General features: G+C 41.1%; 1 protein-coding gene across 1 annotated transcript; it reads left to right on the top strand.

Moving 5' to 3' along the window:
* The first annotated feature begins 4,773 nt into the window (after positions 1–4,773).
* mrps23 (mitochondrial ribosomal protein S23) lies at positions 4,774–12,475 on the top strand. The gene is made up of 5 exons (XM_035622858.2): positions 4,774–4,916; positions 6,253–6,432; positions 7,930–8,007; positions 8,255–8,378; positions 11,997–12,475. The coding sequence occupies exons 1-5, from the start codon at positions 4,873–4,875 to the stop codon at positions 12,153–12,155; spliced, it is 585 nt and encodes a 194-aa protein (XP_035478751.1). The 5' UTR covers positions 4,774–4,872; the 3' UTR covers positions 12,156–12,475.
* The last annotated feature ends 656 nt before the right edge of the window (positions 12,476–13,131 follow it).

Here is a 13,131-nt window from a genome sequence, read left to right as displayed (position 1 = left end):
AACTGTTGATAGAAGGTGGCTATCCTGTATGCAGAACATGCAGGGGAAAAAAATTACTGTTGAACAGCTCTTTAGGGAGTCTCGAGTTATCACGCTTGGGAGACGTTCTTTTTATTTTACTATCATGCTTCTCATCTGTGCTAATCCATCCACTCCCCTATGTGAGCAAAGAGAATCAGTCAGTCATGAGAGTTACATGTTGTCGAGGTTCAGCGCAGAACACACACTCTCAGTTTCAGTTGCCCCTCCTGCACGTAGAGAGATAGAGAGAGAGAGAGAGACGGTGGTTGAGCGAGCTCCACAGTTTTGTTTTATTTTATTTTATTGAATGCACGCACACTGGTAGTGCCCTTTGTTCCCACAGGAGCGGCACTTTGCACCATTGGCAGAATGGCAGGGTGTACTCATGCTTAGGGTGATGCATACCACAGAACCTGAGAGACTTGGAATTTCACTCTGCCAGGCTTTTCTCCATTACTTTTCAATTGCTGAATTTAGAGTTTTCCTTTTGCTGTCTTTCTTAAAATACTCTGTACACAGACATTATATTCATCTGACTTACACCACTGGCATCACTCCAGCTTTTTGGTCTCTTCTGATTGTCTTGCCATGTTAATGGCTTTTTACAGGTCTACGTCTTTTTCCCATTTCCATGCGTTCTGAGAGACGTGTGTCTGCCAGCCCTACCACTATCCTCTCTCTGATCAGCTCATCATGCAACCTCCCATACTTGTAGTGCTCTGCTATTGCAAAGAGATCAGTGACAAATGCATCAACAGTCTTGTTTGCTTTGTGCTTGCACATGATAAATTGTGCTAGTTTGTAAAGGATATTCTTTTTCACTACAAAGAACAACTGAGAGCCATCACTGACTTTAACGTAATTTTGCTCGCTTACCTCACCGAGCTTCAAGCCTCTCAAAACATCATCAGCAATAGATCAAAGTATTGTCCTGACTCTCTTCGAAGTTTGCTGTTAAATTGTTTGCTTGACAAAATCTCTTGAATCTTCGTATCCATTTTGTCAACTAAAGTGGTTTGGAAAAATCAAAGGGTTTTGTAGCTGAATGCTAAACGTAGCGCTGGGTGCGTTAGCCATTGTGCTAGCTCCTTGCCCACGCTGCTCTTCTTCACTGCTACTGCTGGGCCACACATCATAACTTCATAACTTCCTTCAACATTTCCCCATCATTATATTTTCACTGCAGTTCTCTGCATCAAGATTTAGGGAAATATTACGCTACTTTAAAAAGAAACAGCAGCAGTATATAAAGAAGTAAAATGGTATTTAATGCATCATGGTAACAAAAAACCTCATCAACTGCTTTTCCATACATCGTCGGCCTGATTTTCATAAGCTTCCCGGACTGCAGTTGTACTTTGCAAAACACGGCCACGGCAAAACACGGCCATACGCCATCACCCGGAGTTGAAAGAGGAGCAGCTGTCTGACCAACACTGCACTACTTTAGCAAACTTTCAGCCAACTCTAGTCGGGTATGGCTGCAGCCCTGGAGCCTCCCGTGTCCCGTCTTTGAAATTATTTAATTCATTAGCATGATTAGCATGGCTGTTTCTGGCTTTTTGAGGGCCCCTATGCAAGATGCTGTTTGGGGGCCCCTATTTTGTCAAACTACAATGGATAGATTCCTAACCCTTTTAGGTGATCCACAAAGATGCAACAATCTATTACATTTTAAGAGGAAAACAGGCTGGAGTCTTGAAAACCTCTCTCAAATTAAAGATTATAAACATTTTAGGTTGACCAACCCAAGCAAGTTGAACCGATAGAAAATGATAATACTAGGTAAACAATGGGATCATCTATATGTCAATAAATTAAACTGATGCAGTGTTCCTCAAAAATTATTTTGAACGAGGAAGTTAAACACTAGCTAGCTAGTTAGCCCCAGTTAGCACAATTGCAACCACACCCATCACCCCATCTTTCCTCTCGGCAGAGATCACTCCTCAGTTATTGAGGCTGGACTTGCAAATTGAGGGGGGCCCCTAGTGGTGCGGGGGCCCTATGCATCCGCATAGTCCACATATAGCAAGAAACGGCTCTGATGATTGGTAAGAAGAAGTAGCGGACCAGACGCAAGCTTTTATTTTGAAAAGGCATGAGATGGGAGGCTCCAGGCTGCAGCCATACAGCCTGAACGGGCAAAAAAATATCACAAAAAATATCTATCACCTGTTTCATCTCAAAGGGGGGACACCTCCAGTGTTTGTGTTGGCGAGTCCAGAAACAAAATACTTATCAACGCAGAGAATGAACATGTTTTTAATTTGGGATCCTTACATCCCAGACCAACCGAGCAGAAATCCCTTGCAAACTTGCCGAATCGTTTCAGCATACGCTCCAGCGCTTTATTAGAAATTAAAGGGGGGACTCCAGACACAGTGATCCGAGTAGAAGGCACTGCTAGCAGGGAAACATGAATAAATTCTTTGTCTAATCTAGAGTGTTCTTGATGAGTTTAGTAACACAGCTCTGGTCTTTAAAAAACACCACCACCACTTTATTCATGCAGGAAGCATAAGAGATGCTCCTGTGTCCTACCTGCATTCCTATAGCCAGCAGCACCTGCTCCACCGTGGAGCTCGGCTGCGGCACCAGCCTCACTCCATGTGTTAGTGACATTGGTGGCATCTCGCAAGATGCCATCCCCACCACAGAACATGGAAAAATACACACAAAACCAACACTAACAATGCGTAAACAACACACAAATATCAAACAAGGATCTTACAATAAACACAGTAATAAAAATAGAACATAGTTTGAAAAACTCGCCTCACTCTTCTCCACCGTACTCCCAGACACCGAAAGAAGAACGTATAGAATTTTCTTCTTTAACTTTTGAAAGACGAGAAAAGGGAGGGAATAGGTGAGATGAGGTAAGTTTGTTTGCTAGTCAAGGCAGTAAAAGAGATTAGAAGACAACAGGTCAGATGAAACCAATAGAAGTATTCGCAAAAAGGTTGTGAGAGAGGAATTTAAAATCATCCTCAAATTTAGCAAGGAAGACAAGCAAATTAATCTCAGTCCAATGGCATTACCTAGGGAAGTTAAAAAGAAGCTAGGAGAGATGGAAATGGCTAAGATATCAAGAGTTGGAAACTCGTTGATAACATGCAAAACGGAAGAACCCAAAAAATCGTTGCATGTTGAAAAGTATTTCCCAGAAAATAATAAATGAAAGAAGGATTCCGGGGGAAAGCAGAGTGAAAGCATAGTTCAGGGATCCCTGTAGATGAAGACTTGGAAAGACGGAATCTTTCCAGTTAGGCCCTATATCCCTCCACAGTGGTTACCGGAGGAAAGCAGAGCTGTCCCAAATATGGCGAGGATCATAGAATTGAAGACTGTAGAGAAAATGTGCAGAATAAATGTTGCAATTGTGGTGGCTGGCACATAGTAATATATGGAGGCTATGAAGTCAGGAAGAGGGCTGTGGAAATTGAACAGGTAAAGGCAGTTAACAACATCAGCTATGCAGAGGCAGTGAAGGAGGTACAAGGACAAAGGGAAAAGGAGGAAACTGACAAAGATAACCAACCTTTAAGTTCAGAAGTAGGACAAGCAGAGGAAGAACTGGATAGTGGAGGAGGGCGTATTATATTTTTAAAGCAAGGGATAAAATATAGAGTTTTCGGGAAAGGAACAGAGTTGGAATATTTAATAGTTGAAATTTGGGCAAAGGAATATTAAAATTGTCAACTTTTACAATCCATGTAAGAAGCTTACAATAGAGATAATGGAGCAACAAACTGTACATTTAGGAGGGAAAGTGATTTGTTGTGGAGATTTTAATGCCCATAGCACAATTCTGGGAAATTGTGGTGGTACGAGAATTTATATTCTAACAGACACAGAGTCAGCTATCGATCACACACTAGTCTCAGATTCATTGGCAGAGGTTGCTCATGGGAAATAGTTAGAGGAATGAGGATAGGCAATGATCACTATAGTTATTGAGTAGGGCCTGAATATAGAGGAATATGACAATGGAGGAATAAAAAAATGGTTGTTCAGCAGTGCTGATTGGTAGAAATTTAAGCATATTCATGATCAAGAAATGCAAAAAATTGTTATTAATGAAGAGGTTGATAACTTAAATGTTTCTGTTTGCAAGGTTATTCTAGAGGCCGCAAATAAGTCAATGCTGAAGAAGGAAGTTAATCACAAAAGCAAGATTGTACCATGGTGGATTAAGGAATGTACTACAGCAAATAAGTCTGGAAATAAAGCTTTTAAAACGTTAAAAAGGAATCACAGTTTTCAGGACCTTATTGAATATAAGAGGTTGCAAGCTAATTTAAATGGAAAGAAATTGGAAAAATTTGGGGAATGATAAAAAGAATGAGATGACGAGAAAGCAGAGATGCTGGCAAGGACTTTTGTTAAAATTCGCAGTTCAGACAATATTAGTGAAGAACGGAAAAGAGGAAGGGTAACAGCAATGGCAGAGAATACAGAACTAATACAGCACATGGAAGATACTGACAACCTACTAAACAAGCCATTGTATAAAGATAGAACTGAACAACTCTCTCAAGAAATTTATAATATCAATAGATATTCTACAAAATAACTCAAAAGAAAAAAAAGTGTTTTTTCTTTTTATTTATTCATTGATTTGTAACTTTATGTTTTGAATAGAGTAAATAATAGCGATCCTGATCCACACTCCATACCAGTTGGAGGCGGTAATGCAACAATTAGTTGTTTGCCAACCGCCAAAAAAACTCAAGAAGAAGAAGACGACGACGACGACGAAGAAGAAGAAGAAGAAGAAGAAGAAGAAGAAGCCGAAGACGTCACTAGTGTGTGCTGCTGACCTCTACTTGTACATCGAATATTGAAATGGCGGGTAGCAGACTGGAGAAATTTGGAACTGTGTTCAACCGGTAAGACAGGAGCATTTACCGCGGTTTGTGCTCGTAAGCATTCGGTAGCTAGGCTGCTAACAGTGCATATTAGCATTAAACCACGGTTGATTGGTGGAGCTCGCTGTTACCATGGAAAACGTTCACTACAGTCGCGAACTTCATGTCGCCTCGTGATGCTGCGTTCCATTATACCTCAGCACTCAAAATGACATACCGCCGAGTTGGAATTCAGAGGGTGAGGTCGAAATGTCAAATTTGCTAAGAAAGATCCCTAAATCTTGAAGTGACCTGGAAGTATTTGATCAGCAGCCAGCTGTTCGGATTCTCTAAATGCATAGGAAAGGAGCTTCAATGTTCCCTTCCCGATCTCCCTAAGCATAGGGTACACTGGACCTTCCTATGCGAATGGGAAGGAGATATAGACGCCCCACAATTCATTGCGTCAGCGATATTTAACGTGACGCGCCATGCACAAACGTAAACGATTCAATCCAAAGTAGAACAAGAAGTAGGAGAGTATGATTATGACCCAGAAGAGACGCACGCCATCGCGTAAGTTACTGTTACATATTAATCATTTACATATGATGTCACACGGTGGTAAAACACGTTAAGGAATGCTGGATAGAGCCTCTGCTTTTTTTGTAGTCCATCTACGGAAATTTGTAGTTTCATCACGGCAGACGCACGGCAATAACATCCGTGGTCACGTAATGATGTAGTAAAGTGAAAGTCGAGTCCGATTCTCTAAGCAGCGGTGTTGGCTTTTCCTAATTCCTATCAGTCCTCCTTACCTTGACCTCAGGACGTTTTCCACTGAGGTCAAGGAATAGTAGATAAGGACATTTAGACTGCACCCTGACTCTGAAGGTCGGAGGAACCCCACCAACCCAGACCTCTGAGCTACAAATTCCGAGGTTTAATGGAACGCAGCATGAGTTACTTCTACCATTGAACTCTACGATCGTTACACACACGCACACGCACACACAACAGCTACAATATATTACAACACTATTATCAACAATATAAACCCTATTGTGATGATGATGAAGGTTAGATTCAAGAAAAAGCTAAACTGATGAGTAATTCCTTCACTCTTAAAATAATGATCAACATTTGTCTGCGTAAAGTGATCAAAGTGCTGCTGTCCGTCTATGCTCAAAATGATACTTTTCATTTGTAAGTAAACAAGCTCAAATTGTTCTTGAGACCAAAGCAGCTTCATGGAAAACAGCTTTGATCTGTTGTTGTATATTACTTCTTTGTCTCCGTGTACATTTCTGCTGTGGTTAATGATCCTTCAGTGAAATGCCACTTTAACCTTAGATTGTGTGATGGCTTCTGATGACAGGGTTCGAGATCTGATGCGCTCCGGAGTCATACAGCCAACAGAGAAACCCCTCTGGTATGATGTATACCAGGCTTTTCCACCAAAGAGGGACCCGCTGCAAGTGAAGCCACGCAACAGACCCAGTAGCCAGAAGCGGGAAACAGTGCATGATATCTTCTATCAGGAGGATGAAGTCAGAGCGTGAGTCGACTACTTGCAGTACTAATAACAATTGCTCTGTTTCTTTACGACCTCCACCTTTATATGTGAAAACAGCATTTTGACAAGTGTCCAGCTGCAGCCAGAATGATGTCAGTGTCTGATCGACAAGATGCACTATGGCAGGGAAGTTTAAACCATTTGTGTGGCAGCATTTTGGGGTCCCGGTGGAAATGATTAACGGCAACAGAGTGACAAACGATATGTAAGCACTGTAGGAAAATGTTGCCATAAACTGCGGCTAACACGAACACTATGCAAAGATACTTACAGAACCACCAAAGCTCTCTACTAAAACCAGACAATGCTGACAAATGCCTTTGCACCTCAGCTTCCACTGTCCAGCGCTAGAGCCACGGCAATAACGAGAGACATTGCCGTTTTCATTGCATCTAATATGAGGCCAATCCCCGTAGTGGAAAATGTCGGCGACTCCTCCACACCGAACCGAAGTACAACATTCCGTCACACGCGCATTTTGCTCGCACGGTGGTCCCGAACCTCTACAAAGAATCCACTTCAATTAGAAGTTAAAAGCTCACGCATGGTTCATGCAGTTATAAGGTCAGTTCGCTTTGTGGCAAAACTTTTTCCTGTGCTTGCATATTGTTCTGTTTTTTACGGCATATGATAATTCATACTCAGAAAGTATAAAAGAAAGAAAGTGACAATAACATCATCATCAATCATCATCACAAGTTAATTAGTTAAAACGTTTCAAAATATACCTGCATTGTTTTGCATTTTGTGACTTTCAGTCAAATAAAAGGCTATTATTCCAGTCATATATTTCGTCATTGAAGTTTTCTTAAAAATAGCGTTAAAATATCGTCTTAGGGTGGGTTAGGGCGTCTCGTTCTCGTCAACCCAATATTGTGTATCATCTTGTGAGCGGAGTGTCCACACGACTGCAGGGTTTTTGATCCCCTGAATCTGGGACTTTTGGAAACTTCTTTCAGTTAAAGTTTCACCTCGTTGTCGGTCCAAGAAAAATAAATCCCTGCCTCTTACTTTGCACCATTGTTGTTCCTATTTCATATATTTAGCACTTTGAGATTACTTTTAGCAATGAAAAGTGCTCTGTGAATGAAATTTAGTATTATTATTATTATTATTATTATTATTATTATTATTACAGTATTTTCTGTAACAAAGCAAACAACTCTGGACTAGACAATCTGCTTCCTCTTTGCACCAGCACATGCATGGCCATTTTAAAATAAATGTGGACGTAGCCACACAGACACTCCTTGACTTGGAGCCCTGACTTTGTGCTGGGGTGTGGATGTCCTCTGCCGGAGGTCACAGACCTGCTGTTGCTCTGATCGTCCATTTTTATATTAAATGTTGTTGAATATCAGTGCGTTCTTACAATTTTGAATTATCGGTAACGCGCAACAGTTTGATTGGAAATCAAAAGTTGCTCATGTTTTGACATATTTGTATCGATCCACTCAACCTCAACTGTCTGCCTTTCAGGAAGTTCTATGAGCAGTATGGGGCGGGTCCTTGGCCTCTTGATCTCACCAAATCGTCTTATGTGTCTATGTGTCAGAGGTATGGTTGGCAGTGTTTTATGAATATAAAAATATATGCCACATTCAGTCATGAAAGCAACTAAATTGTCTTAATATGTGGTTAACTGTATGGTTTTTGTAAAGGCAGAATCTCTAGTGAAGTGCACAGTGAGGGTATTTTACAATTGGTGTGTTAGCAAATACATATAAATATTTTTACTATTAATACTTTGTTATTTACAAACCAATATTACTAACTGTATTTTTCTCTCACTTTGATCCAATAGATTTGTAAACAAGTACACAGATTTGAAGAGACACAGCGAGCTGGACGAGTCTGCTCTTTTTGAGGAGACTGGGAAGGCTTTACTCTCCGAGGGCCTTGTGCTGAGAAGAAAAGGAGCTTCATCTGTAAGTGTCGTGCTAAAGTACTAACTAGGCCTGGACGATATGTAAAAAAATCACAATATTCTTTTCATGTTGATCGATTTCAATATATCACGATTAGGGGTGTAACGATACACATATTTGTATTGAACCGTTCGGTACGCGGCTTTCGGTTCAGCACGTTACAAACCAAACGATCCGTTGTAAAAGATAAATAAAGCTTAAATCGTGTGAAATGTTCTCAGAGCCACTGCGCTCAACAAGGCAGCCCACACTATGTAACAGGCAGCATGCTGTCTGCTCCTACCCTCCCCATAGCAGAACCTTGCTCTCCAGTAGCAGCCGGGAGGCTACGCTAAGCTAGCTCATTGCAATATGGCAAGTAATACTATTAAAATACATGTCACATCTGCTACACGAGAGGTTACATCAGTGGGACTACTTCAGACATGTCAACTCATTTACGCCGACATCAGCCCGCGTGTCAATATGTGAAACTAGACAAAAACAAGGAGCAACGCACATGCTACAAACTATCCCTGCAGCTATTCCTTACTGATTCAAACAGGGAAAAACAAATAACAGGGGCTATTGGTACATTTATAGTGGATTCCCCCTTTGTATAATAAAACGAAAGTCCAAACAGTGAGCCAACTGTCCGGAGCTCTGACCGCAGACGGCTGCACGCCCAGGGCTACACAAAGCTACCTGACTGTAGCGGCACATTACATTACCACACAGCTTGTCTGTGAACGCCTGTCCCTAGTGAGAGGGTATTTTCCACTGCAGGTGACATTGTCACATCAAGCAGATCTGTGCTGTTTAGAGAAAATGTGGATATTCTCATCTTCTGAAAAAACTGGAAAATTGCGTAAAAAAGTTTATTTTGTTTGTATTTGTTCATAACTACTACACATCCTTTTTAAAGGAGCTGCTTTTGTTTTGTATGCTGCTAAGAAGACACCCCAGAAGATGGGTCAAGTATAGCTCAATCATTGTTTAAAGTAAAAAAACTAAACATTAGTTTTAATAAATACATTTTTTTTTATCAAGGAAATTTCTCTGGCATTTCTACTTTCTGTTTAAATAATATTTATTTTCTCTCAGAGGTTTAACATGACAAATAGTACTGTAGAACATTATACAACTGCTGCTGTCAATGCAGTTGCTGCAACTGCTTCAAATGCTTTCGACACAGTTTGCAGTGCACGTGATGCTACGACTTTGCTTCTTGTCGAAACATTAAATAGCCAAAATATCTCCGCACTACCGAATTCCTCTGAACCATCTTTTAAACAATGTCCTCGTCTTTTGAGTCTTGGGCTATGTCGGTCATCTTCTAGCCAGCACTGATTATATTTAGTGTATTTATCTCTCATTTGTCGGAATCGAGGACTAGTCCTGATCCCAGAGTGATAATTTTGGGTGTGGCTCCTCGCCTATTTAGAGCTAAGATCACATCCACTAAAAGTGAAGACAAGAATACACTATGCTGCGACTTTCAATCCAACAAGTTGTGAAGTCACACATTGGGTGGGGCGTCATCATGGCACAATAAGCTTCTTGCTATAGTATAAGCTTCTTGCTATAGTCATTAATCTGTTACTGATAGGCTGCAATCGAGAATCCCACGGGTGTCTGCACATTTGCAGGTTGCACACATGCGACTAGTTGCAAAAAGTACTTGCAAAGTACAAATGCTACTATTTGGTCGCAGTCTGGAGCACTGTTGAGAACAAGCTCCACACTAGTAACGTTAATAACAACACAGCAGAGCTCTCCGCCTCATTCAGCGTGCGTGCGTGCGTGCGTTCTACTGGGAGCAGTGCTGGTTGAACATTCTAACCGCAGCAGGAAGGAAGGACATGCGATACAGCTCCTTCACACACTTAGGGTGGAGGAGCCGGTCCCTGAAGGAGCTGTTCAGTGCAGAGACAGTGTCCTGCATGGGGTGGGAGTCGTTGTCCATCACTGATGATAGCTTAGCTACCATCCTCCTCTCTCCCACCACCCCTTGGACCCGTGTCCAAGGGGCAGCAGCACTCCATATAAGCCATTGAACAGTGTTGATGCAGACTTCACTCATTTTGGTGCACATGCTCTGGCAAATATTAACAAAGATTAGAAAGTGTCATACTAAAAAAAGTGGGCATGCCCTTTTCAATAATATCTGTCAACTGCTGTTGCTCAATTTTCAATGAGATGGTACAACTAGAGACTTGACACCATATCTAGAAATTATATGCTAATGCTTCCTAGAAAATATGAGGAAGCATTACCTTCCTCTGTTTGAGTCACTATAATAAATCACCATACATCCATTTACTATACCGCTTATCCTTTGGGGGTCACGGGAGGGCTGGACGCCGGAGTACCCGGAGAAAACCCATGCAGACACAGAAAGAACATGCAAACTTCACACAGAAAGTAGGTTAGCACCCTCATTGCAAGAATGTTCTGTGTTTGAACCTATCTGCTAGTCGGGGCCGTTTTGTGTGGCGTATAATGAACTACCATGAAGTAAAAATTGAGAAACTCCGCCCCCAGCCACACCATGACTTTAATGTACATCGCGACATTCTAATAAAAAGCCTCTTGGACAATAAATGACTCCAAGGTGCATTGTTTGCTAGTTTGCATAATGTGAAAAACCATATTGTGAATGATCCACAATTTGTAATAAATGGGAAAGCTCTGTGAAAAACATGGCCAACATCAATCAAAGAAGAGCGAGGTCTAACATGAACTCTTGTTGTCTTTTTGCAATCCTGCCTAAATTCAGTGGGGGCATTCTCTTTTTTGTTCTGAACAGGTGTCCAAATTCTGCTTTTTGGCCTTTCCCTTTGCTATGGTGTGCCATAACATTTTTACCTGGCTTTTCCTTTTTCAGAAAATGCTCATGCCACATGTCCAAACTTGAAGAACTAACAACTAACTGTGACGACTCTGCTTTTCCGATGATCTTACTGGTCAGTAGTTGGGCTTTTATCTCGACCATAACCTGCTTCAGAGCAGGTCACTGGTTCAGCATAAGTTATCATGGTGGTGGAGTCACATCTGAAGTTACATCAATAACGTGTGTATGTATGTATATATATATATATATATATATATATATATACACAGGAATCCTCTGGGTTTTGCACAGTTCTGACACACATTCCCCTATAAAGATGGAAGAAGTTTGGAACAACCAGGCCTCTTCCTACATCAGTTGATTGATGACTAATTCTTTTCTTTATATATCAATATTTATATATCAATATAAGGTTGCAATAAAACAATGTGAAAAAGGAGATGGGGTCCGAGTGCCCTCTGAATGCACTGTATGTCACTGTATATGTCCTGTTTTTCCATATTGTAAGTTCACTATGTTGCTCTATTCTGTACACAAATGCATGTCCATTCACGCAAATAGGGGTTCCTCTTCTGCTGTTCCTGAGGTTTCTTCATTTCGTCTACCCCTGTTTAAGGGTTGTGTTTTTCGAGATGTTCTTTCTGGTCTAAGGACAGAGTGAGCCCCCTGAAAATTTAGATTTGTAATTTTTGCTCTAATTGAATCAACCTTTCAGTGTTGTATAATGACGGCTGCCCACACTGCAGTTTTTAACACATGATAACAGTGCTGCTTTTATCCTGCAGGTGTCAGCGGAGTCCAAGGAACCGATGCTCAGGCTAAAGCTAACAGACATGCTGGCAGAGAAGCAGTCAGTCGGTGTCGACAGCAAGGAGACCATGGACCAGACTACGCAAATGGAGACACCACCCATAGACCACAGCAACTCAAAAACCACTGGATGATTTGCAAATTCTCTCACTTAAAGATATGATGTTTGGGTGACTGTGCTGAAGCTGTGGTTCTGTTTGTGCTTCTCTTATGGTAGTGCTGGACATCTTTATTGTGACCAAGTCAGGACACACTCATCATGGATAGCAACAAACATCAGGAACTGCTCTCTGGACTGTTTGAATGTCATCTCCATGTTTCTTAGACTGATGCCACTTAGACCTAAAGTCTCACAGCATTAGCACACCACCAACAGGCTGTTGTCATTAAAGTGTTAAAAAAGCCCAAAACCCTAAGTCTACGTTGCAACAGAGAATGGGCCCAGAAAACGAAATGGTCGATTCATGTATGTTATGTTATATATTTTTTAAATATTGTAGGTTGTGAGTCTGATTCAACAAGCACTTGCGTGTGTGTAATTGGTAAATCAACTGTTTTTATATACAGCTTTCCGAGTCTTAGATAGCATTCAAAGTGCTTTTACAGGACAAGTCACATTCACACATTCATAAAGCGCTGCTATTTACCATGACATGCCACCGAGTAAGGGCAGAGTAGTGTTACCGGGTACCTGTGACAAAAAGTTAAGCTTCCCATCGGCTTATCGGTTCCTAAAAAAAAAAAAATATATATATATATATATATATATATATATATATATATATATATATATATATTATTAATATACATCACGCATCAACATAACTGCGCCTGTGTTTTGATAGGAGCTAGCACTTGGTATGCATGCTAACGTCCGAGTGAAACATAGACCAATTAAATGGTCAAAAGTCTCCCTGTACAACAAAGCTAAGTGCAGTAAAATCAAGGAATTTATTACCTGCACGGCTGGTCGCACCTCGGATCTGGACAAACATTGACAGGACAGCACTGCTGTCAAGTGTGACTGACAGTCTGCTGATCTGGCTCCTCCAGTAAAAATCTTTAACATGCAGTTTAGTATCACATTTTACCCCTATTGCTGCTTTGATG

This window comes from Scophthalmus maximus, chromosome 11 (assembly GCF_022379125.1).
Source record: "Scophthalmus maximus strain ysfricsl-2021 chromosome 11, ASM2237912v1, whole genome shotgun sequence".
NCBI lineage: Eukaryota > Metazoa > Chordata > Actinopteri > Pleuronectiformes > Scophthalmidae > Scophthalmus > Scophthalmus maximus.
The sequence above is the reverse complement of the archived record's forward strand: the minus strand, read 5'-3'. Positions and strand labels throughout refer to the sequence as shown.